The following is a 26,708-nucleotide window of genomic DNA, read 5'->3' on the forward strand; positions in this document are numbered from 1 at the left end:
AATGAATGTCACTGATGACTAAATGTCATTGAGTTCAAACATCTGACTTCTAATTTCATTCACCAATCAGATATATAACTACATATTTTACTTTAGTGTGTAAAATTAGCATATATAATATAGTGTCCCATTTGTTTAATTAGATGTTCTCTATCTGCTTATAAGACGTTTGAAAATCGATGATACTTGAGATCGCCTTTCTACCTAAATACAAAAAAGAAAAAAAAAGTTTTAAAACTGTTGTAATATTAATTTATCAGGCATCCCACTTGCCAGTGTTTACATGACATACCGTGTGGCTGAGCCCCTCCCCTTTTCCAGAGAACCGCTCTGACGCGATGACGTCACTCACACGTAGGGCTCTTTAGACGAGAGAGTTCGCGGCGATGGCGACGACGGCTCGGTGTTGGAAAGGGACGCAGTGAAGCTGGCCTCGGCTCTGGTATGATTCATGTTGGACACGTTGTTTTAATGTTTGGTAATTGCACAAGTTCCGGATGAGTCTTTGTCGTCTAACACCTCAGCACTCGTTTGACTGGTGAGTCCGCCGGTTGTAGTCGTTGCTCGGTGTGTTTTGACAGAGGCCTCCGCTCTGGGGTCCGCCCTCCATCTCATAACAACAAAAACAGTTGCAGAAAGCAGCTTCAGCCTAACCAGCTAGTGCTAGCTAGCAGATCTACGCGCTGCTCTCTGTCACGGCTTTTAATGCCAAACGTCGAGTGTTAAGAGACCGCTGCATAACAGTTCACTGTCTGCCAGCAAATGTTAATTTCCACTGTTTGCATGTAAATAGCTCTTCGACTGAGCGTTAGCTCGCTAGCATTATTTTACGCTGTCGAGTGGTTGTTGATGAACACTGGTTAGCCAACAGTTTACATTACATGGCTGCAGGAAAAACTAGCTAACCGCTATTCAAAAATAAAAAGGAAAAAACGAAAGAGCAGTTACTTGACTTAACAACCTGTTAGTACAAGAAACGTTAGCCATTTTCTTTTTTCCCCCTTGCAAACGGCTTTTCGTCAACTAGCAACGTGTTAATGTAACGTTGCAGAGCACTTGCGAGAAGCATTTGTTTTTGGGTTGACCGTAGCTTATTTTTTAGTGGCCAAAACTACCGGTATCTTTACATCGAATACTAACTAGTTGAAATAACATTAACTGGTGATTAATTAAGTCTAGTTTACATTTTATTCACCGTAGTGAAGTAAAAGGTAACGACAAAGTGTTAAAATTGAGCTGGGAAATCCCTTTCCCCAAATACGAAGTTAGCCAAGGCTTTTGCGTTTATACACTGTTTAGCAGCGCTGTTCAGTATGGCTACCGGGCTGTAAACGCAAAGCTCCGCTGTCAAACGTGTTGGTTCATTGTCTCGTTTCTTGTTTTTTCCTTATCATTTCGACGCTATAGTGTCGATAATGTTACCACTTGTGAAAATGACTGGCCTGTCACGGGATAGGAGTAAGGTTAAGGCTCTAAGGGGCTTAGACTTTTCTGTGTGACTGCTGAACTGAGAGCCAGACTGAGCCGTAGCCACGGGTCACGAGCGGGCTGCAGTAAACAGAGCCGTGTGTTGGGCAGATATGCTTTATCAGGTAGCAGCAGCAGTAAAAGTTGGCCTCTACTCTCAGTGAAGTAATGACCTCGTTTGCCTCCTTCACACCTCTCTCAATGACCGGAGATACTTTTGGTAGTACAGCGGGATATTTTGTCTTCTTTCTGTCTCCAGGCTGCTTAAATGTTCCTGAGAAGGTGTGTTGCTCTCCTGAGCTGCCCCTCCACTGACCCTCTTAGATCAAGTTTCAGTCTTTGCAAGCGTAGCTGACCTTTACAACTACTTGTGGGCCTGTTTGCTGAGAGATCCTAATGGGTTGCCTTTTGAAAAGTGATGTTAGAGGATATCGATATCGGAATGTAAGAAAAAGCTCTTTATTGATGGTTTACATGATCTGACCAACAAAGCTGCTGCTGCTTTTACTGTTTTTGATAAGTTGCATTTCTTTTGCTCTTTCAAGGGCAATCTGGGTAGGAACTTGAAAACTTTCAGCGACTGGACAAGTCCTACAATGTCTTTGGCTCTGCTTGGCCAACCCTTTGGGCAAATTACCAACCATTGTTGGGTAGTTGAACCACAAAGCACAATTCATTGAACACTAACATTTCTGATTTCTTTCACTACCCTTTAAGAACCTCAAAATGTGACTGTATGTTCTTAAATATGTATTGTGCACATAATTGTTAATTTTTTATTTTATTTTTTTGAAGGTGAACATTAGCCGATCAGTTCACGTGCCTGAACCATGTCTTTATGCAAGCTAAACTGTAGGCTCGGAGAACCAGCTGGCTTATTTTCCAGTCTGCAGTACAGTTTTAAGTGGTATCTGAGCTCACATGCAAGCCACTGTGACCACCAGGGCCATCTATATTTGCCAGTGAATCAAAAGAGCTTCTGTAGCTTGTGTGTCTCAGTACGGAGAAGCATTTTCTCATTATTCACTTTCATTTCCACAGATTTCCATGTCTTACTTGTGAGAGTTTCCACACAGGATATCAGGTCTGCTTATCATCCATTAGTGATTGTTTGTGGTAAGTCTAAAAATCTATGTTTTCACATTTTGTTCATTTTCTTCAATTTTAACCATGTAAATCCAACCATTGGATTTTCCCCATACTGCCATTTTTCTGACTGCCCAACATATCATAGATCGTTTAGTCTTCCCAATGCCTGGACACATTGCATGGGAAAGGCATTTGTGCATCCAGGTGCTCATGTACAGCCTCAGCGTATTATGAGCCGCTCCCTGGATCCTTCCTTTTTCTCTTCTGCTTCTACTACTACTTTTTCTTTTATATGTGTAAACTTAAAAATATGCTCACATGCTTTCTAATGCCAACAGAAACACTTAAAATTTATGTAGAAAATGCTGCTATTCTGTTCATGTCAGCAGAGAAATGAGAGGAAATGAGGTTGGTCAGAGTTGAGACTGATATGCAGCAGAGATCTGGTCTGGAGTCAAACTGGGGATATTGTAGTTTGTGGTTGGCGTCTTAACCCCTCAACCACCCTGGTGTCTGCACAAACATGTATTTACATACAGGATTGGGCCAGCTTCGAGAACAAGGTTTGAAACCTTAAAAGTGGATTTCAGTGTATTTCTAGCACACCCACACCATCAAGAACCAGGGTTGTGTGTGGGCAAAGGTGAGGGTTTCTGGTTTAAATAATTAAATGCATGTTGAACTGAATTTGCGAACCTAATTGTGGATGCATTCACTTCTGGCGAAATGACAGTTTAGTAGTGTCCCTAAATGACAATGAAATTCTTACTAGGGATATTGGCCAACTAGTCAGACCAATTTGCTAATTTGTTTTTCCATAAGTTCTATTTTTTTACAGTGGAGATCCACGATCAGGATTCATAGTGAAATGCTTTGAGAAAGTTGATTAGCCAATTGCTAGTTCATTTGGTTTTGTGCCAGTAGTTCTGACAATCATCTGTGATGCTGACAGGCTGAAGTAAACTCTAGATCAGGGGTCCCCAATCCCAGTCCACGAGGGCTGGTGTCCCTGCAGGTTTTAGATGTGTCCTTGATCCATCACAGCTGATTTAAATGGATAAATTACCTTCTTAACATGTCCTGAAGTTCTCCAGAGGCCTGGTAATGAACGAATCATGTGATTCAGGTGTGTTGACCCAGGGTGAGATCTAAAACCTGCAGGGGCACCGGCCCTCGTGGACTGGGTTTGGGGACCCCTGCCCTAGATGTGTTGAAAGAGATGACTCTGTTCACTCTTATTTGAGGGGGAGGGGGGGGGGGGTTACCTTGCCTGTGTTACTGGTAATATGTACTACTCAGTTTGCAAGTGACAATGCATATCTATGAGAGATTCCTCGATAGTCCATCCCCCGTTTAGACATGTTGCATGCTGCAAGGGCAAAGCATCAGAGAGGAGGCAGATAAATCTGCCAGAATTAAAGCTCTTGGTAGACTATAAAATTGGACACAATTTTAAAGCTTTGTCTCTGTGTAAAACAAAAAATGAGCATGGGTAGGAGGCGTCTTGGGGTTTTTTTCCTTCTTTTAATAAAACTTTTTTTTTGTTTTGTTTTTTTTAAATTTAAAAAAGAAAAAAAATTACTTGTCTCTTTGTTTTTCTACAGACAGATCCAGGCCGGAGTTCCTTGTTGGGTGACCCACACTCCTTGACAGGGGCCATGGTAATGTATTATCATCCCAGGCATGCTTTTGATAATACAGTGGGGCAAAAAAGTATTTAGTCAACCACCGATTGTGCAAGTTCCCCCACTTAAAATGATGACAGAGGTCAGTAATTTGCACCAGAGGTACACTTCAACTGTGAGAGACAGAATGTGAAAAAAAAATCCATGAATTCACATGGTAGGATTTGTAAAGAATTTATTCGTAAATTAGGGTGGAAAATAAGTATTTGGTCACCTCAAACAAGGAAAATCTCTGGCTCTCACAGACCTGTAACGTCTTCTGTAAGAAGCTTTTCTGTCCCCCACTCGTTACCTGTATGAATGGCACCTGTTTGAACTCATCATCTGTATAAAAGACACCTGTCCACAGCCTCAAACAGTCAGACTCCAAACTCCGCCATGGCCAAGACCAAAGAGCTTTCGAAGGACACCAGGAAAAGTATTGTAGACCTGCACCAGACTGGGAAGAGTGAATCTACAATAGGCAAGCAGCTTGGTGTGAAAAAATCAACTGTGGGAGCAATCATCAGAAAATGGAAGACATACAAGACCACTGATAATCTCCCTCGATCTGGGGCTCCACGCAAGATCTCATCCCGTGGGGTCAAAATGATCATGAGAACGGTGAGCAAAGATCCCAGAACCACACGGGGGGACCTGGTGAATGACCTGCAGAGAGCTGGGACCAAAGTAACAAAGGTCACCATCAGTAACACACTACAACGGCAGGGAATCAAATCCCGCAGTGCCAGACGTGTTCCGCTGCTGAAGCCAGTGCATGTCCAGGCCCGTCTGAAGTTTGCCAGAGAGCACATGGATGATACAGCAGAGGATTGGGAGAATGTCATGTGGTCAGATGAAACCAAAGTAGAACTTTTTGGTATAAACTCAACTCGTCGTGTTTGGAGGAAGAAGAATACTGAGTTGCATCCCAAGAACACCATACCTACTGTGAAGCATGGGGGTGGAAACATCATGCTATGGGGCTGTTTTTCTGCCAAGGGGACAGGACGACTGATCCGTGTTAAGGACAGAATGAATGGGGCCATGTATCGTGAGATTTTGAGCCAAAACCTCCTTCCATCAGTGAGAACTTTGAAGATGAAACGAGGCTGGGTCTTCCAACATGACAATGATCCAAAACACACCGCCCGGGCAACAAAGGAGTGGCTCCGTAAGAAGCATTTGAAAGTCCTGGAGTGGCCTAGCCAGTCTCCAGACCTCAACCCCATAGAAAATCTGTGGCGGGAGTTGAAAGTCCGTGTTGCTCGGCGACAGCCCCAAAACATCACTGCTCTCGAGAAGATCTGCATGGAGGAATGGGCCAAAATACCAGCTACTGTGTGTGCAAACCTGGTAAAGACCTATAGTAAACGTTTGACCTCTGTTATTGCCAACAAAGGTTATGTTACAAAGTATTGAGTTGTATTTTTGTTATTGACCAAATACTTATTTTCCACCCTGATTTACGAATAAATTCTTTACAAATCCTACCATGTGGATTCATGGATTTTTTTTTTTTTTTTTCCACATTCTGTCTCTCACAGTCGAAGTGTACCTCTGGTGCAAATTACTGACCTCTGTCATCATTTTAAGTGGGGGAACTTGCACAATCGGTGGCTGACTAAATACTTTTTTGCCCCACTGTAACTGTTGTGTGGCCTGAGTACTGTCTCTATAATCGGAACTCTCAATTGATTTTTACCCTTAATCAGCACGGTTTACCAGGACGCAGATATTTACGTCAGTGTCAGCAGTATCAAAGGTCCTCCAAGTTTGCCATCTATGCAGGAACACTTTCAGTTTCCACTGCCGAAATGAGTTGTTGCATTGCACTATGACATAACCTCTGGATCTGATGCATTGCCTTTTTTGAACCTGGCTTTTTTTTTCTTCTGTTCCCATTTTTGGCATGCTGCTATGTTGTGCCTGTCCCTGTCTGGCCTAGGCATGGTGCTCTTCTAGCTGTGGCAACTATTCATATTAGCTCTGCTCGTGTTCAGACAAGATCTCGGAGGAAGTTCTTCCACTGTGTGATATCTATCATCTCTTTCAAACAAACTTGGATTGAAAACTGAGCAAAGACAGACTAAAATCTGTTAATGGCCAAACAAGAATGCTACAGAGTCTGTTACTGTCAGCACAAGATCATTGTGTGGCTGTATAAGCATAAAATAGTTAGTTTTGACCACAGCCACTACATTACAAAAATATACTGCATGCATCTTCCAAACAGATTAGAAAGTAGTCAGACAAAAAAGGAATGTGTGTGAAGAGGAATGTCATAGTTAAAGTTGTTAGTACTAGTTAACTAGAAACATTAACAGACTATTGCACTGTAGGAGGAGGAGGGGCAGCAGAGCTTGGAGTGTATCCAGGCCAATCAGATCTTCCCCAAGAAGTCCCCCGTCCTGGAGGAGGAAAACATGCAGGTAAGAAAACCACTGCAACTAGCTGCTTGTTTTGTGCAGTATGAGGGCGAAAACAAACTCGGTGACAGTTGTGTAAATCTTTCCTAATCAGTTACACAACCTTGATGACATGTGGGACTTTTGCTTGCTTCTGCTTACCCTTTATGCTCAAGAGTTTGTGTTGAGGATTGAAGTGTTTCTTCAGAACACTTCAATAAACTTTTACCACCTCTTCAGAAACTCATTGTTGCCTAGTTGGACACTCTGACTCTTTCTGGTTACTTATTTTTCTTTTTGAGTCAGCTGGATTCTGGCTCTCTTTTTTTTTTTTTTTTTTTTTTTTTTTTTTTTTTTTTTTTAAAATGGGCAAAATATTAACACAACTTTCAAGTTGTCATATGACTCATGACTTTTCCCACTATATTTGTGTCTGTGTAGCTCTGCCGTTTATTTGAAATGTTTTCTCTCCTGCTGTTGTCAGGTGCCCTTTCCTGAGCTGCACGGGGAGTTCACAGAATATGTGGGGAGAGCAGAGGATGCCATTATTGCAATGTCCAACTACCGCTTACACATAAAGTTCAAAAAGTCAGTTGTCAATGTAAGTATCTCTAAGTGACAAGTGCGCTTCAGTGTTGTAGCTTCAGAGAAAAAAAATCTTTCACGTGGCACAAAATCGCTGCAAAATGAACCACATTGTCTCCATTGGAGGCTGTATCAGTATGTGTGTATTTTGTGAATGGACAGAGCACTGTGGTGACCAGGCCATTCAAAGCTGCTCTCCACTGGCAGCAGTGCCATGTGACTCTTCATCACCTCTCTTTCTACACTCGTCTGCTCGCTTTGGCTTCTCTCTGGAACTTGCCGTTGCCATGGATGCAGTTGGCCCACAGGTTCCTGCATAACAGCCAGGGCCTTTCTTTCCATCCTTTTTCACTATGTTAGAGACAAGCTTTGTTAACAAAGTATGGTCTTCATTTACCATCACACTGGCCTTGTATGGATCTTTACTTTTTCTTTTTTCAGAAAAAGATGATTTATTAGAGCCTAAAGTTACACAGGACCCTTTACACTATCAGTGGTAGTCACCCTGTCATGACTAGTCTGTGAATTTCATTGGCTTTTCATGGTTTCTCATCATATTGCAGCTAGCCTCTTGCTTGCCTTAAAGACCTAAACTCACCAGGGTCTTGGTGCCTGCTGGCCACCTTTACCTCGTATTACCAGCCTGTTAAAGCCCAGTGGTCCTGGACTTTTAGTTTAAACTGTTTTCTATGTTGTGTAGTATTTAAAAAGTTATTACTTTTTTTTTAATTTTTGTTTCCGTTGTTTATCTTAGTTGAGTATCTGCCATCATTTGATAAAGCTAATCGGCTAGTGACGTACAACCACAAGACAGTTTTGCAATGTGCAATCATGTGCTACAGAAGTTTTTGTTGTTTCACTTCCGCCTCAATGAAAATGTTTAATCATCTATAGAGAAGTTTATTTGCTCATTGTTTTAGTGTTGAAATGTTTTTATTTCATTTGTCATTTCAACTCTCATTAAAAGACCAAACGCACAAAGAATCTCATCAACAAGTAATATCTTTCTGAAAAGTTGAATGTGTGTGTGTGTGTGGCTTTTTTTTTTCTTCTTATTTCCAAGTCATACAAGCTGTAGTTATTCAGTAAATGACGGTATGAATACACCAGTTTTAGTCTCAAAGACAACTTATCCAAATAACTGGAACATTTATTTATTTTGGTGTATTTACTACAGTTTGTGCATCCATCAGTGTTTCCTGTTGACCTCGGGAACCCTCTGGTTCATGCCTTACACAGTGCCTCCCTGTGCCCATGTCACACAGCCAGCATTTTCCTCACACATATTTGGATGTGTTGCATCACATGGCAAATCTGCCGGAGCTCACAAATCAGGGGTGGGGATGTGCTGCAAGAGAGCGAGAGGTTGTTAACAAGCAGCCCAGGAATTTTCATGGTGGCTAGACTAGGGTTGCAGATTAGAAAGTGGAAATTAAGTTGTGACAGCAAGATGCATGAATGTGTGGAATGTGCGGTGACGCCAGCCTCACACAAATCGACATGCATCGCTTACATTAGTATTCTCTTTGTTTTGCATAGAGTTGTTGTTGTGAGATGTCAGTAAGTACCCGGAAGAGCTGCATGGTGTGGTTAAACTGTACAGTTTTGTGTGTATCTGCCTGTTAACAAGCTGGCCTCAGACTAGAAAACTGCTTGTTAGTTTTGCACAAGGTGCTGGATTAAACTAGAAATGACAAAAAATGCATATGGGGGGAAATCTATCCTCACAGCATTTAGGTTGCCAACCTCTAAATCAGGGGTGGGCAACTCCAGGCCTCGAGGGCCGGTGTCCCTGCAGGTTTTAGATGTGTCCTTGAACCAACACAGCTGATTTAAATGGCTAAATTAGCTCCTGCAGTTCTCCAGAGGCCTGGAAACGAACTAATCATGTGATTCAGGTGTGTTGACCCAAGGTGAGATCTAAAACCTGCAGGACACCGGCCCTCGAGGCCTGGAATTGCCCACCCCTGCTCTAAATACTACAATAAAATCTCCATATGGCTGTGACTCTGCCACTGTGCATATGTCTGGAGAGCTTGACGTGCTGATGATCATGCATGACTCCAGACTCTGTGAACATTAACTTTTTATCCCACAGAGCTACTGAAATATTATCTAATTAACAAAGCTTAGTCAAAGGCAGCATAGGTATTTCCCTGCAGTATTTAAAGTATGCTGTTAAGTCATAAGCACAAGCCGGTTCTGTACTTTGCTATGTGCCAGGGAGAGGGGAAAAATGGCTTTGTGCCAAAGGGAAATGCAGATACAACTGTAAGATCTAGGATGATTGCTTTTTTTCTTTCTCCTTGCAAATGGGGAACCAAAAGGAAAGTTAAGAGGATTATGTGCTGTCTGTTTGGAAAGTTTTCAGACTCTTTCAAGTTTTCCACATCTTGTGTGGACTCATCCTAAGTTTTTTTTTTTTAATTTTTATTTTTTATATATTTATGGTGGTGGGATTATATAAATAGTTTTCCCATCAAAATTTTAATAAACACTGATTTATTCTGACTCTTCAGCACTCTTAAACAATGGCCTCAGTTGTTCCTAGGTGTGCTGTGTAGGTTTTGAAGGATTTGAGTAAAACTGAAATAAGATTTGAAAGAGTCTGAATTTTCTGACAGCAGTCTATATTTGCAGAGCAGAATGGGATGTGATTTTATGATGATGTGATTAAAATGTACTTCAACAAATAACCTTTTAACGTTGAATTTTTAGCACTGTGTCTGATGGTTTAGTTTTTATTTATACTTTAAACTGCTCTTGCACATCAGCACATTGTGTTGTTGGCATGAAGCCACTATCCAGCCACCACTAATTTGCTTAAAGGATTGCTCGAGTCTGCCACACTACCTGTACTGACTGCATGGGTTTGAGATTTTTTTTTTTAAGGCTATACACTAGTGTTGCAGTGTATAAGTGATGTGACGGTTCCTTGTTTTCCCCCCTCTTCAGGTTCCTCTTCAGCTCATTGAGTGTGTGGAGTGTAGAGAGATGTTCCAGCTTCATGTCACCTGTAAGGATTGTAAAGTCATCAGGTATGACCATTGAAGCTTCCTGTCTTTGTCTAGATGAGAAACTTTGAGTCATATCACTTCCGTATGTTTGTAGTAATCACTGCAGTATCAAAAAAAGACATTAGGTGATTAGTGTGAGCCTGCTTTGTATGACAAAATGACAGTAAACGGGTTTGAAATGTTCTCTTGAAAACTGAGGATAACATTTAAGATAAAATTTGTACTATTAGTAAAGATTAATATTTATTTTTGTTTTTGAGTACTAGACTCCTGCATTTGGTTCTTTTTGAAAGATCACATTTTAAATTTTATCCCCAGATGTCAGATCTCCACCTTTGAGCAGTGCCAGGAATGGTTGAAACGTCTGAACACAGCAGTGAGGCCTCCGTCTCGCTTGGAAGACCTCTTTGCCTTTGCCTTCCACGCCTGGTGCATGGAGGTGTACGCAGGAGAGAAAGAGCAGCATGGCGAGCTGTGCAGACCAGGTACCCTTTTAATTGCTCGCTTGTCTTTACAGAAACTTACCCAAACCTGTATTTTGCTTATCGGACATCTCTGCTGTCACTGTAGGTGAACATGTGACCTCATGGTTCAAGAATGAGGTGGAGAGGATGGGCTTTGACACTCAAAATGCTTGGAGGATATCTGATATCAACAGCAAGTTCAGGTAGATGCGGCTTTCTTTCAGGATACTGCTTCCGTGTTGATTTCAGAATTGCAGCTAGAAGATGGATTCCATCCTTTGCTTTCATTGGCAAACAGCACAAGTCAGTATGTGTTAAACAGTGGGTGGTTGTGTTATTGTACTCCATGAGTGCTGAACCCTGGACAGATAAGGGGCTGGCCCAGGATTAGGTGTCTGCAGACAGAGACTTTTGTTGAGCCATCACAATCCTTTGGTGTTCCCTCTCCTTGTTTAACTTTGCTCTTTGTGCCCTTCTGCACTGCCAGGCTTTGCCCCAGCTATCCTCAGCAACTCCTAGTGCCAGCCTGGATTACTGACAAAGAGCTAGAAAATGTGGCAGCCTTCCGCTCCTGGAAGAGGTTTCCTGCTGTAGTTTACAGGTTTGTGTTTTAAAGCAGCTATTAAAAGCAGACACTTGGCCTGTTTATCATTAGAGAGGTAAAAAGCTTCCTTATGCAGCGGAAACGAAGCAATTGTTGGATAAAATCTTGACTGTTCTATATCAGTGCCACAAACCCTCCTAGCTTCTGATTTTTTTTTAGTTTTATTTTTATTTTTTTTTGTGTTTAGAGTGTGCTACCCGACCAAAAGCACTGACGTCACCAATTTTGGAAGTGCTTCAAGCATTTTTTGGCTCTTTTTGTTTAATAATGCTTGGCACTGTTTGGGCAACTTCATGCTTGAGCCAATCAGAAGTGAAGACTTCGTATGCCTGTTTTGTGCATCACAGAACATAAAATTTCAGTTTTTTACTATTTTAGTATATTAAATTGCATAAACTGGCATTTCTGAAGCTTTGTGCCTAAGAAAAACTAAAAGGTCTACCTCATACATGTGACATACTGAGTTGTGGTAATGAAGTTCTATTTTTAATATACTTGTGCGTTCTAAGTCTTTGGAAATCTAAGAAAAGTTAAAAGTAGTATAAAATGCTGTGAAAGGGAATAAATTGTCGTCGTCTTCTGTAGGATTTGTACTGGTATTACTATCATTAAATTGAGTACTTCCATTAAATAAACTCTACCTTGGCCAGACATTACCAGTCTAACTTCTCACTTGCCCTTCACATAGGCATACAACTACTGGGGCTGTAATTGCCCGCTGTGGCCAGCCAGAGGTCAGCTGGTGGGGCTGGAGGAACGCTGATGATGAGCACCTGGTTCAGTCTATTGCTAAGGCCTGTGCCGTGGACAGCAGCTCCCAAAAACATGTTCCCAACGGTAGCTACACCAATAGCTCAGACCTGCCTGACACTGATTTTGGTAAGAGCTCTCACTCAGACACTTTTATACTGCCCACTCAGAGTAGGATATGTTAATATTCTGCTTTATTTGGCAGCAGAGGTTGTCAGAGCTGAAATGTTTCCCCTTCTTTCTCAAAGTCTGTTAACCTGCTTGCTATTGTTTTGAAAGCAGAACCCATATGTTTGAAATTTGGGTCCCTGTGTTGCATCATACTAGAAACTACTGTTACATCATGTTAGCCCAGCATTCATTCATAACACTCCTCACTGCTACAGCGTTATGCTGGCTCTCTTTAGTTCAGTGTAAACAAGCAAAGCTATCACAAGGAGGGGCCTTAGTGGTGCAGTGAGATCTGTGTAAAATGGCCTTCAGTCAGCCTCACTGACATGCCGTGTACGCCCACAGACAAATGCATGCTTCCAGCTGAACATACACCTACCACTGCACATTTTCTTGAAGTGTTGCCGTCTTTATGAATTTGCAGCAGACACTGTTGACTTGTCTGATTTGTTGGTGCTTGTCTGAAGCTGCAAACTACAGTAAACTTCTGTTAAAGACATGTTTGATGTGCCTGAAAGAATCTCACTTATGCCCCCAGAAGGTGCTTTATACAACCTGAGCTGTAACTCTTTTGTTTTTGTGTGTGTGCCTGTCAGAATCCTCCATGACCAACAGCTCAGAGGTGGAGACACTGGCCAGCCAACCTCAGAAGTTACTGATCTTAGATGCCAGGTCCTATGCAGCTGCTGTAGCTAACAGGGCCAAAGGTGGAGGCTGTGAATGCCCAGGTAAGTCCCGTCTGTTTGGTCCCAAGTCGCATACAGAATTGGGTCAGTGTGTCTTTGATTTAGCAGCTCAGTTTGGCTTAAAGACATCAATTTTTGCTTATAGTAAGTGTTACTTTCATCTTATTTCAGAATACTATCCCAACTGCGAGGTGGTTTTCATGGGAATGGCTAACATCCACTCCATTCGCAAGAGTTTCCAGTCTCTACGATTCCTCTGCACTCAGATGCCTGACCCAGCCAAGTATGTGTTTGTAAATATGCCTCCAGCAGTACACCCAGATTTCCCAAGTCAAGATTTTATGACACAACGCTAACGCTAAACTATTAAAACTCAAAACCCCCAACAACCTTTAGTAGTAGCTGGATGTAACTAGCAATCATAGCCGTTTTGACTTGGGCCTTACAGCTGCGCCTGATACTGAGAACTTGGCCCAAACCCTCTTTCCCTTTGCACTGCCATATTCAACACTGCAGTGATGTGTAGCTGAATTGTCAGCTTTAAGTGTTTGTGTGGAGTGTGTTTTTTTTTTTTGTTTTTTTTTTCCTCCCCCCTTATGGTTTGCAGATCAAGATGGAGATAAGTGTGTGTGTGAACCATGAGATGGTAATTCGTGTGTATCTCTATTGATCTAGAAAACACAGTTGCGGTTAGATTTATAAACTATGTAATGTGAAAGAATCATAATTTATGTGGGTCAGGGTGTATGTATGTGTCCTACTAGTCTCATAACATGGTGTTGTTGGACTTTTTTTTTTTTTTTTTTTTTTTTTTTTTGTTAAGATTATATTCATTTCAGCACTTCAGCTTTAAACTGGGCACTATAGGCTTTTGCTGTCTGTTTGCAGCTGGCTTTCTGCACTTGAGGGCACAAAGTGGTTGCAACACCTGTCCCTGCTACTGAAGGCAGCTCTGCTGGTGGTCAACGCTGTGAACAGAGACCACAGGCCTGTTCTTGTGCACTGCTCTGATGGCTGGGACCGCACACCACAGATTGTTGCTTTGTCCAAGCTACTGCTGGACCCTTACTACCGCACTATTGAGGTATGGATGGAGATGACAATGTTGTTGTATGCAAATAAAATGTGAAAATGATAAAAGCATTTATCGGATTATCTCATGCAGGGCTTCCAGGTTTTGGTGGAGACAGAATGGCTGGACTTCGGCCACAAGTTTGCTGACCGATGTGGCCATGGAGAAAATTCAGAGGACCTGAATGAGCGCTGCCCTGTTTTCTTGCAGTGGCTGGACTGTGTTCACCAACTGCAGAGGCAGTTTCCATGCTCATTTGAGTTCAATGAAGCCTTCCTGGTGTGTACATTCAATGTTGTGTGTGTTTTGTTTTTTGTTTTTTGTTTTTTTTTTTTAAAAACAACAGAATCCAAAATCAAAAATGAGCAATTTATCTACAGACATAATGGTGTCTGATTAAAGTGTAGTTACATTGAGGTTCCAGATGTGAGAGATTGATATGCATTTACCTTCATGGTGCGCTAAAATGTAATATGAGGAACTTTTTATCCATGCTTTTGTTATACTTGATAATTTGTATACAAGTGTTTGTGTCACATTTGTGCAGGTGAAACTGGTGCAACACACCTACTCCTGCCTCTTCGGTACTTTCCTGTGTAACAGCGGCAAGGACAGGGAGGATCGTCACGTTCAGGAGAGGACCTGCTCGGTCTGGTCACTCCTGAGGCCAGCCAACCGCTCTCTGAGGAACATGCTCTACTCCTCACACTCCGAAATTGTACGTCAACACTTTTAACCATTCAGTCCTGCTAAAAGGAAGCAAAGATACTAGTGTCTTTTGTCTTTTCTGACTTAAACATTTAATGTTTAAACTTAAAGACAACTGGGGCTGTACCTAGCTATTGGACAGAATTGATCGGCTCCCAGCTCAGAAAGCTGGATGGGGATGTCAGTGACAGAATGTCACTATATTCAGTTGTTAGTTACTACACTGCGTCAGCAGCAGTTCACTAGTTCAGAGGTATTACACAGTGAAGCCGACAGCTTTTCTCTTGCCATGTTTACATAAATGTAAAAGTTGCATAGACTTACTTGACCAAAGTGAAAAGCTCAGACAGCAATACTTCTACTGTGAGCTTCGCTGACTGTCTCACACTCATTATGCTGTCATTAACCTATCAGCTCTACTCAACACGTGGTGTTGGTGCACCTACTTACACTTACTAAGAGTGAGGACAAGGAATAGAAACTAGTGTCTGACGGCATTATGTAGCGGCCTGATTGCGTGCTCTGATATGAGAAAAGTATAAATAAAGTGAATAACATAACTGCATTTCAGTTATATTTTAGTAAAGCAGTTCCTTAAAACCCTTATTACTGATCTAACTGCATCAGTAATTTTGATCCACTTTTTGTCCTTCCTGTCATATGGAGTGCAGCTAGCAGTGCTCCAATGATGCTCTGTCTCAGACATACCTCAGCTTTTCTTGTTGTTGCGTACACTACAGAACAAAGACGTGTGGAATTACTGTAGAGATATAGTGAACTTTGAAACTTAGGTGTCTGGATTGTTCATGAGTGGAAAGTCCGTCAGATCGATTCCTGCAGTTAAATGAAAGATTTCCTAAAGCTCATTCAAAGGTTTTCTGCTTTCAACAAAACTGACTAGAAGTGAACAGGATACAATATAAAAGGAAGCTTTTAAAGAGATCGTCCTGCTTGAAACTGTCAAATCTAACTATCTCAGAATCAAGCTCTGTGCTTCTTGCCATTGCATACAGCATGTCTTCACATGCTGCTTTTTCTTCTTTTCTTTTTTTTTTTTTTAAGGAACCCAAGAGTGCTGTAAATTTTTGTACATAACAATTGGCAATAAATCTAAAATACTGTGAAATACCAGTGCTTTTGACACCCTTCTGAGAATTGCATTTTTGTGGTTACTACTTTTGCATTTGTTTTGTGTGGGTGGAGACGGGCAGACATAAATATTGTCCTCTTGGTATGAAAAGAAACAACATTCTTGGAACAAGTTTAGTTTAGATGTTCTTGACAAATCTTATAAAACTTTAATCATCCCAGATTTAGGCACTTCTTGTTCGTTCATTCATTTATTCTATTCCACTCCTTTCTAAAGATTTGCATTCAGATAACCTTTGTCATCGTCATGTCTGATTATATCTTGAGTTAAGTTTGCAGCTCTTGTTTCAGGTTCTCCATCCAGTTTGTCATGTACGGAATTTGATGCTGTGGACGGCCGTCTATCTGCCCAGCTCCTCCCCTACCACTCCTTCCGATGATTCCTGCGCTCCCTACCCAGTGCCCGGTGCCAACCCGGAAGATGCACCCCTGGGCAGGTGAGCCTGGCGCGTTGGCACCCGACCCCTTCCCACTCTTCTCCCTATCGTGTAAGATAAAACGCAAGCCACAGACTTCCCACAGCCAGAGGGGGGCCGGCTTTTCCACTCTGCTGGTCACATGCTCTGCTTAGATGCAGTCTATGCTCTTGTGTCACGACAGTCAAAACATCTTGGAAGTGCAACAGGAAGTAGTCTTTAAGGCTATCATTAAAGCGCTTCAGGTGGTCGATAGGACTAGAAGTGCTGTGAATGCCCGTTCATTTACATAGTTTGTGAATTAAAGAGATGGTCTTTGCTGAAATGTCTGTTTTGATGAGACAGACATGTGAGTGATTTGTTAGGCAAACATTTTATACTTGTTTGCAGTTTCTCATTAAATTATAGGCTGTCAAGCATACTAGGCTATTGTTATGTAATGAAATGCCGCTTGTTTGTAATTATTTTTCTCCTTTCCTGTTAAGGCGAACAAAGACGCGCTCCTTTGACAACTTGCCTAGTGCGTGTGAGCTGGGAAGCTCACTGGCTCCCAACCGTCGCTCCAGTGACCCAAGCCTGAATGAGAAGTGGCAGGACCACCGGCGATCTCTGGAGCTCAATGTGGCAGTGGGGCCTGAAGGAGGGGAGAACCAGGATGAGGTGCAGCCATATCATGACAGACTGGGCTCTGAGATGGATCACAGCAAGCAGCAATCCCAGGGCTCAAATACTGAACGTAGAGAAGAGTCTTCTGTGAACCCAGCAGAAGATACAGCGGAGGAGGCAGAGCTCTCTGTGGCAGTGGGTGTGGCTGAGGGACAAATGGTGAACATCCTTCAGGAAGCCACAAAGGAGGAGGCAGGATGCGACGTGCCAAGAGAGGACCATGCTGATACTACTCAGGTTTTTAATGCTGTAGACCAGGAGGTGGATGGACATGTAGAGCAGCATCAGATGGTGGATGTCAGTGAGACTGTCATGAAGAGAGACATGTTCGCTAATGGTCAGCTCCCAGAAAATGGTGAGATGAAGGCTCAGGAGAACGGTGACTCTTTTTCTGTGCCCACACAGAAGGAAGAGGAACAGGATCAACAGGAAGCCAATGCATCTCAGAGAACTGAGGACTTGGTGACGGAGAATGTAGAGGAATCTTCTGTACAAGAAGAACTTGCGCATGTACCGAAGGAGTGTAGCACAGGTGAGCCAGAAGAGCCTGCAGCTCATAGAACTATAAATAGTGACTTAATGTATAGGTCACCTGAAAAACAAGGCTTAGATGAGAGAAGCTGCCCTGACTCTGAATCTGACCACAGTGTCCCTGAGTCAGTGGAGTTGGTAGATAAAAGGACCTCCTTGATGGAAAGCTCCACAGAGACTTTAACTGAAGAGGTCTGTGGCAGGGTGGAGCTCCCTGTGCAGCCACCTGTTGGTTTAAACCATCACCTCATGAGTGATGGCAGGAGCCCAGTTCCCTCTTCCAAGAAAGAGAAGGGGCTGGAGACTAGTGAGCATGGCTTGATCAGAACTTTAAGCGAGGGCAGCAAGCGGCCCTCTGTCAGTGCCTTTCAGTCAGTTCGTGCTGACCTTAGCAGGGATGGACTTTGTAATGGGGACAACTCCGAAGGGGAGCCAAGTGGAGCACCTTACTGGGCCAAAGGGAATGTGGAGAGGGCCCCTTTGAGCCGTCAGGTATCCGTAGCAAGCTGCAACTCTCTGATCCTCCACCCACGAGGCAGCTGCTCTCAGCACCGCTGGTGTCATGCCTTGCTAGGCCGGGTCACCATGAGCCCTGAGCAGCCAACTCGCAGCCATCTGGATGACGATGGGCTGACGCTGCACAATGATGCTATCCAGCAAAGACTGAGGCAGATTGAAGCGGGGCACCAGATGGAGGTGGAGACTCTGAAGAAGCAAGTCCAGGAGCTCTGGAGCCGCCTGGAGAGTCAACAGCACATTATCTCCCACCGGATCAACGGAGACATTGGAGATGAAGTGGTAAGCCACTGAAAGTTAACTGACCCTCTGATCTGTTTACAACTTGTAAATGGAAGCGATCCACTTCAGACTGCCCTGCTTACCATTGCCAGTTAAAGTGAACCTTACTGTGATCATCTGTCTCCCTCCATTCAGACCTCAATGACGGACTCTGAGTACAACTTGGACCCAAACTGTTTGTCGCGCTGCAGCACAGAGCTCTTCTCTGAGGCCAGCTGGGAGCAGGTGGACAAGCAGGACACTGAGGTGAGCAGCTGCAGCCATATAAAGACCCTCGTCAGGGAGGGATGGCACAAGGCTCACAAAGCGGTCTTTTAGCAGCATTTATGCAATGCAGAAGAACCTGGATGAGCTGCTCGGTATATGGAAACTGAACTGATACTTTCCCCAAACATTGCAGGTCACCCGCTGGTACCCTGATCATTTGGCAGCCCAGTGTTATGGCTGTGAAAGCAGGTTCTGGCTTGCTACCAGGAAACATCACTGCAGGTGAGAACAGCTTTGTTTTTGCAGAATCTCAGGCCTTCACTCTCAGTTATCACAAATCAATTCTTTCTCTCCTGTTGAGGCCTCTGCTGTTTAGCTCACTCCTCTTCGGGTCAGATGAGCTTCTTGTATGTAGGTTCAGCTGAGGCTGTTCATGCTTGGTACCTGAAGATGAACTTGAGAATCTTTGTCAACCCGTTTGTGACGAGGTTTACTTCCTCTCTATGGACCAAAGCTTAATCTGTTTGCGTTGAAAGCCAAAATAAGAGTTTCTCACTTCATGCATTTTTCTCAAAATATACATGTCTGTGTCCCTGCACAGACATGTATGGATGATAAACATGATGTAATCTGTGACTGCTCAAAATATTTCAAGGACGCACTAAGCAGTACTCGGAACTGGTATAATGTTGGCAGCTATTAATCAGCTATGTCTACTATTAATAAAGCAAAGGGTTTTGTTTTGTGAATTAAAGACTTGTATAGGAGAAATCTGTCTTATACACTTCCTGCCTTGTTTATTTGGATGTTTCCTGGTTCCCTGCCGCTGGGGCAGCCAGTCTTATTTCCAGCATCCACATAAAATGCAACAGGTACCACTTAAATGGGCACCATCATTAAACCCTCTAAATAAGGTAATGAATCAGAATAACAGATGGCGTACTTGAATACTGTAGTGTGGGTCTTTCAAAGGAATACCATGTGCCCCTGTTGACATGATTCCCAACTATTCTAAATGCAGCCAATTAAGTGACCCAGATTTGCCTTTTTGATCCAAGTGTTACTCTCTAATGTATGAAATCTTTAGAAAGTCTTTAAGCATGCCCTTTGTGCAAATGTAAGAAGTCTGTTGTACTGTGTGGAAGTAGCCTTCCAAAGAAAGTGTCCTGCACGCTCTCTACACCTGCTGTGGATGAACAGTCAGGATAGTTGCACGATTTAAGGCTTTTGGTCCCAGTATCATGTCTTTCATTCAGGAGAGGAAAGTTATTTTTAAAATTTGAGGACCTAATTTGCATTTCATTTGCCAATGAAATGAGGCGCCACTCTCTGGTTGTCTGTACTATGTCAATCTATAAACAAGAGCCAGGGAGCCAAGTAAACTGTTGATTGGTTGTTTAATTTATTGTAGACGCCCTTTGTTTTGCACCGATGTGTCCACACAAAACTGGGTGGTCAGGTTGATAATCATGTGGTGAATTAGCTCGTGGACACTTCCTCCTGGTGTCATCACTTCCTTTTATACTGCTGACTGCTCTGTATTTCCCTTTTTGTCAGTGGATCACATAAGTCACTCAGGAGAACTTTGAGGTTGAATCTTAGGATGTTTAGTTGTAAATGTAATTTGTGTGAATCCTGTGAATGCAACTTAAACACAACACATCTCCATCAGGACTTTTTTTTTTTTTTTTTTAAGTGTTATGTTTTTCTCTGCGGTTCAGCAGTACTTATCCATTTTCTGCCCCTCTCCTCCTCTACAGTGGCAGGGAGCCTGTTCAGGAGGTCTGGTGAGATCCGGCTCCCCTGTCCCACCCACCCTCCAGCCTTTTCAACCCAGCATCCTTCAGTTTCCTCCTCATCCTAACCCAATCCCACCTCACCCTTTCCCTTACTCACCTGCTGCATTTGAATCCCCTCATTCTGTTTTGGCAATCAGCAAGTTCTCAGGGAAACCTCTTCATTTCTGAGATGGGTTGATTTGTGTGTGTCCTCCAGCAGTAGCAGTGTGTTTTCATACAGCAGTTTTGAATTGGCTGTGACAGTGAGCATGGTGCTGTCACTCGATCAGAGGCTGCCCGTTTCATTGGAAAATTTGTAAATCTTTACTAAATTGATCCCTCAGCCTCGACCATCCTAGTATAGCATCACATCGGCACCCTGCCCCCGACTCACCCACAACATTAGGGTTGTAACGATTCTCCAAATCCACCGTGGCACATCTGGAAACCATGGACGTTTGTTACTGCAGATTCTGTCTCTGAACCGTTACACCCCTACACGGCACACACCCTGGCAGCATGCTGCCCCTAACCAACCCTGCATCCCACTTCCCAGCAGCACAGCATGGTGTAAGACACCTCTCAAGCCACTTGGTGGTGCAAAAGGGTAAAGAGTTGGAAGAAAAACAATCTAATTCACTTTCTGCTCTGTGTGGTTACAAGCAATTGAAAGGGAGCGCTGTGTGTGTGAGCATGGCCTTACATCAGAATTAGAGCATGGGTGTTTGAAATCTTCAGTGTGACCTGTCTGTCAAGTGATCACAGCAGTGTTTTGAGTTGAATAATCAACATGTTCTGTTTGGAGCACCTCTGCTAAGCGGCATGTAGTGAACATCACAGCAGAGCTGCACTGTAAACTGGATGGGTGGAGTCTGCCCACAACTCTCAAATCATGTTTAAAATAAAAGTTTATCATGCGTCACACATGGTTGAATCATAGATCAACATCACTTCACCAGGTGTGGGGTTATTTTTATTTTCTTTTTTTTAAATAAGTAGCACCTAAGTCCTGTTTTTAAAATCGGTGTTTAGTATTTCCCTGTGTGGACCTCCTAGATAAGTGAATGTTTGTAGTTTAACATAAACTTGATCCAGATAAGCTAGCCCACACGCCAACTTGATATTTTTTCTTAATTTATTTCTTCCCCTGAAAGCTTTTTTTTTTTTTTAAATTATTATTATTATTATTTATTTTTTTTTTTTTAAACAAAAAACCCAACTCCTCACATCAGTCCAGTTTAAGTAAACTGTTTTAAATGAGGTGTTATTTTCTAAGAATCTACCACAGGGACGCATGGTAACTTGAGGTGTAAAGAACGTGAGAGTCCCCCAAATAACATCTCCGTGTTCCTTGGCAGGAACTGCGGTAACGTGTTCTGTGCCAGCTGTTGCGACCAGAGGATCCCAGTGCCAAGCCAGCAGCTGTTTGAGCCCAGTCGTGTCTGTAAGACCTGCTACAGCAATCTCCAGCATGGCTCAGCTACCCTGGAGCTGGAGAAGCCCATTACAGCCAGCTCCAACTGAGGTCCAGAGGACCAGGACAGACGGGAGTCGGGCTGAGCTGCAAGTCGCTGATGCGGAAGCACTGCTGAAGAGCACAGGAGCTAAAGAATGTCCCACCAACTTTGTGAGTGCTGCTGCACTTTGAGTGTGAGTGTATGTGTGAAAGAGAAGCTGAGTGGCATGTTGGTGAGATGGGACTGCGCACAAAGGAATGAAACTGGACATCCTGGTGCCTTGGACCAGGCAGGCAGAGGACATTGTCTCACTGTATTTGCTGAAGTCTCCTGGAGGACTTTGGTCTGTGAAAGATTCTCCTGAAGATCCTGAAAAAAAATCATAAAGGTTTCTCATCTCCTAGCCTGGAGCATGGACTCATCTCTGCAGGGTGTTCTGACATCCTGGCAATCACGAGACTGTCCCTCAGCAAGCCAATGTCTCAGTGAAAGATTAAAGGAACAATTCATCCAGATCACCAGAGGAGATGGTAGTCATATTCCCTCACTTCCTATGGTACCAACAATCCAGCAAAATTTATTATGATTTGACCTTATCTGAGATTTCTGCTGCCAATTAGTCTGCAGGTCATGTTATCAGTTCAGCATATTTTTGTGTAACTTGTTAATGCTGTAAGGTTGGGCTGTTTTTACCAGAAAACTTGGTTACATATTCAAACAGTCCAAAATGAAACCTAAACACTTTTATATCTGAATACATGTAACAAGCAAATTTGAGAAGCCTGATCCAGTGTGAGATTCATCCCCCAATCAAACGACCAACTTTGCAATGCTACACTTGCAGGTATGATTTCCACATTAAAATAAGACTGATCTGACTGAGAGGCACATACCCATTGAACCTGTTACACTTTAGAATTGTCCTAAAAGTGCAGGAAACTAGGTTTTAAAATTACTAATACTTCCGGCTATGTAGCTCAGAATCTCGTTTAAAAATGCTGCTTTCTGATGGTACTGACTTGATAACATGACCGCAGACTGATCAGTTAGTAATAAACTGCATGAAGTCCTCTGTGGAAAAACTGACTTCATGCTTTTCAGACATTGGTTGATCATCAGCTAAAGTGACTGAAGTGATAGTATCCTATTTAAAGATGGGTCACTTAAATATTGATGTTCCCCACTGCTCAAGAACCTCTGTAAGCAGGTGATATTTACCATACATGCATTTGTATTGTCACCATCAACTAGTAATGGCACACTTGGGAATATTTGTTCCTCTCTACCATTGTGTGCAAGAGCTCAGTACATTTGAAAACCCCATTCCTCCCTCTCCTGGACTGGGAATGCTGAAGTGCATCATATTCCAAATTAAACCAGAGTGCCTAAGAAGCTTGTTTAGGCTCCACATATTCAGACTTGTTGAGAGTGAGGCAAGTTTTGCCATTTTGACTTTGTAAGAGTGCTGTGAGGATGCTTGCATACACTCAGTCACATGTTCAGTCTAAAGGAGAGCTTGTCTGAAAAGTGTGTAAAACAGTGAAGTGTATCTCTTAAAGAAACTGGCCGCAGCCTTTGTTTGCAGTGTCATTACTCTGGATAACTGGGTGAATTGAGCCTTTAACTTTCTGTGGGCCGAGTCTCAACTGTGCTTGCTTTGTTTGGGTGAGCTTTTAAGCAGCTTTTCAGAAGAGACGCACAAATGTGGTGGCAAACAAGTGATGTACAAATCAAAAAGCCCTTGATGCTTTGTGAACATCACATTTAGTTATGGTTGAGATTCAGTCCAGAGTACAGAAAGGAGGCTGGACTCCTGGAGTTTGTGAATTTGTAAAATTCTGTGCTGTTCACATATTTAAATGCACTTTTTTCTTTTCTTTTTTTCCCTTTCTAATTGCTTTTTTAAATTTTTTTTCAGTAGTTTGGCATCCTTATCCTGATCACGGTGAGGATGGTGAATCATTTTGTGTTTGAAGCCCCCGTGTAGACAAGTCATGCAGCAAGTTAGTGAGAGGAAAAGGCTTGTGGCTATTTGGTCTTTTAACAGCTCGTGCTGCGCTGCTCCTCCATACCAACAGACTGTTTATTACTCGTGTGCAGGGAGCACTCACTGTGAGACTCTGCTGATTTCAGGCTTTGGCTTTTTGTTTCAAAGCATTAACATCACACAGGTTTGGCCGATAGACCTGCATCAATACCGACGTTTTTTCAGTTTGTCTGTCGTGGACAAACTGAAGCACACGACGGTGCGGCCAACTGCTGCCAAAAGATCCAGTTTTGTTTTACCCAGCAGGCACTGGGATGGAACAACCTGTTTTGTTTTGTTTTTCTTCTCCCCTCAGTCCTCTGGTACTAATCAGACGGGTGTAAAGCTCACAACAAGACATCTTTTTATCTATGTGTATATATATATTTTTTTTTCTTCAGGTGGCTGTCAGCCACTACGAAACAAATTCCACTTTGTCTAAATCGGAGGAGCACAGCAGCAGTAGAAAGGGCTTTCTGCATTTCCCAGGTCTGTAACGCCACATGAAATCTGTCAAAGCATCGCTGAGACGCCTGCTCATCCTCACACCCATTCACAAACTACTTGTGCACACACAGACACAACTTTTGTACAGTAAATGAGAGGAATAATATATTCAGATACCTACATAGCATTTAAGAAAATGTATAGAATCTTTGAATAGTGGCACTTAATTAGTCACCAAAGTTTTTTCTTTTCTTTTTGAAATTGCATAAAATACCTATATTTTGCAATCTGTTTAAGGCAGTTTGTTTTGTTTTTATGAATAAATGGAGAAGCAGGGTGACCTGATTTGATGCTGTAATGGTTCTCTCTCCTCCCCCTACTTGGATTTTATTTATTGATATTTGTATTGTTGACTTGCTGTTAAAACTCCAGTTAACTCAGTTTTTGCCACAGGATAATCAGAAACGCAGACTGAGCGGTGGTTCTGAACTTTGGCTACAGCATCCCGTCAGAATATTTTGTGTTGGCCAATCACAGCATGTGTGGATGTAAAGATTTCAGCATTATGAGGGGGTGAGCAGTCAAAGGTAGCCAACGAGATGTCTATGCACTGAGTGAACAGTGGTCCAAAACAAGCAGCCTGAACCCAAAATGAAGCCCTGCCCCCTTTAAAGCTCTCATACATTTATACCATTCACACCCATCTACAAACACTACCTCTACTTGCATCCACACTTGTTCATGTAGACACACATACATTCACATACTGAGCTTCTAGTTGCTGAGTGACTCTTGCTTTTCAGATTTCCAGCGCGAATGGGTTGTTGTTGTGTTGCAAATCTTTTTGTAAACCCCTCCCCTGATTACTGTTCAGCTGGAACATTTAAAGGTACAGCACAGAAGCGTAGACGAGGTTGATAATCTTTGTTCAGACTGCCAATCTCTATTCCCCATGATCCAGCTCGCTGTGTCAGATGGCTGCTGTAGATATAAACACAGCAAGTTTTGGACTAAGGGAGGAAACGCAGACATTTAACTGTGATTGACAACCTGATGCTACTTAATTATCCTAAAACTGTTTGACTGAGCCCATTCCTGTCACTTCCTGTTGGATTTGTGCATGATGCTGAGTTGAGATTGTTGCCATCTGGTGGTGGAGCTGCTGTTTTAGGTGGTCAAAACAACCGGCTTAAAGTGTGTGCTTTTTAATGTCGACCTCCTGTGGAAGTGTGTTTAATTCGACAGCCTGACCTTTAGTCTTTCAAAGAGAACTGAAATATATTATTTTGGCCCTCTCGCGAAAGATGAGTCAATTCCACAAACTACATCTGATGGCAACAAAATGGAGCAATTGTGTCCAAATAGACAATTTATTATTTTAAGACTCCACACTCCCTTGTGAAGCCAAAGCGTTTTGGCCTTCCCCACATTGACGACCAGCAGCGTGAGTTCCCTTTTTTCGAGTTTCACCACAGTCACAGGGACGTCTTGTTAAACAATCCATGAATGTGAATGGTCTCACGGGAGAGGAAAGGCTGTTTATTTGCACATGACATTAAGTAAACACTGCCACAGGGTGCATCTGAGTAAAGTGAGACTGAAAGTGTGCTTTTCAGTATTGCAACAGCATGCTGGAGTTATGGACAGATCTGTGTGTGGGAGGGGCTGGTAATGTGGGCTTCAGTTAACGTTGCTGTGTCCCCACCCCCAGTATGCATATGTTGGGGTTTTGTTTTTTCCACTCACGCTGACTTGCTTTTAGAGGCATCACTGCAATGGCCCAGTAGTCACATGAGGTGTGAGTGTATAAATGCATCAAGCATTTCAAGCATTAGTGTGACTGAGTGTCTCTTTGGTGGAGCCTGGTGCCAAGCAGTTTTTATTACGGGTCTCTCACAAAGGGATCACTCGTGCTTTTTCTTCTTCCTCTCTCACCCCCTCTGTTAAGCACTTTGAACCTTCTCATGTCTGTCGAGTGTATGGCTGTACATAGCAAATTCCTGTAACAACAAGTGCTCCTTGTTCAGTCTGAATATTTTGTTCTGTTTTGGATTTCCTTTTAAAGAGAATTACATTGTTGTAGAATTAAAGAAATAAACTAGAAGATGAATCTGTTGTGACTGTTTGCTTGCTAGGTGATACCTGCTTTCACTGACACAACTTGCTGTGGTGGAGAATCTGCAACTGAGAGCGCACAAAGAAGAAAACGGACACTAGAATCATGTTTAATGCGTGTACTGGTATACAGCTCTAAAAATCAAGAAAATCTTAAGTTACACTGTCTAACATCAATTTCTACTTATAGAATGCAAATCCAAGTGAGTACATGACAGAAAAGAACAACCAAGAGAATCGATCAAAAAGCGACAGTGCTGCTCTAAGTTAGTCATGCTCACTGATGTGATGAGTGGGGGGTGGTCTTGCTGCCTCTAAAGAAACGATACAAGCAAGTGACGACCCCTGACGGTTACTAGACTTCATATCACTGCACAGAAACGGGACATCTGTACCATAATCGGCAGCAGCGGACTAAGAGCAAGCTGAGGCG

The 26,708-nt window shown here is 42.7% G+C and overlaps 1 protein-coding gene across 3 annotated transcripts; it reads left to right on the plus strand.

Moving 5' to 3' along the window:
• Positions 1-368: 368 nt before the first annotated feature.
• Positions 369-26,261, plus strand: mtmr3 (myotubularin related protein 3). 3 transcript variants are annotated; one of them, XM_085367080.1, is made up of 22 exons: positions 369-538; positions 2,509-2,583; positions 4,161-4,217; positions 6,563-6,652; positions 7,113-7,229; positions 8,753-8,773; positions 10,169-10,251; positions 10,549-10,715; positions 10,801-10,897; positions 11,182-11,295; positions 11,987-12,177; positions 12,816-12,947; positions 13,077-13,188; positions 13,794-13,989; positions 14,071-14,256; positions 14,525-14,695; positions 16,126-16,271; positions 16,736-18,245; positions 18,381-18,491; positions 18,646-18,734; positions 20,213-20,239; positions 21,589-26,261. In XM_085367080.1, exons 3-22 carry the CDS (start codon positions 4,215-4,217, stop codon positions 21,752-21,754), a joined length of 3,729 nt encoding a protein of 1,242 aa, XP_085223206.1. In that variant the 5' UTR covers positions 369-538; positions 2,509-2,583; positions 4,161-4,214; the 3' UTR covers positions 21,755-26,261. The 3 variants fall into 3 exon arrangements, with proteins under 3 accessions (XP_085223206.1, XP_085223207.1, XP_085223208.1); XM_085367081.1 differs by lacking the exon at positions 8,753-8,773; XM_085367082.1 differs by lacking the exons at positions 8,753-8,773; positions 20,213-20,239.
• Positions 26,262-26,708: the final 447 nt, after the last annotated feature.

This window comes from Diplotaxodon limnothrissa, linkage group LG12 (genome assembly GCF_057381915.1).
Source record: "Diplotaxodon limnothrissa isolate DT_005_m linkage group LG12, D_limnothrissa_male_GT1.1, whole genome shotgun sequence".
Taxonomy (NCBI): domain Eukaryota; kingdom Metazoa; phylum Chordata; class Actinopteri; order Cichliformes; family Cichlidae; genus Diplotaxodon; species Diplotaxodon limnothrissa.

What these genes read in the sequence shown, in the direction of transcription:
- mtmr3 (XM_085367080.1), top strand. An exon ending in CTTACTACCGCACTATTGAG is followed by an intron (nt 13,990 to 14,070) that starts GTATGGATGGAG and finishes TATCTCATGCAG; the next exon opens with GGCTTCCAGGTTTTGGTGGA. An exon ending in TGGACAAGCAGGACACTGAG is followed by an intron (nt 18,492 to 18,645) that starts GTGAGCAGCTGC and finishes CAAACATTGCAG; the next exon opens with GTCACCCGCTGGTACCCTGA.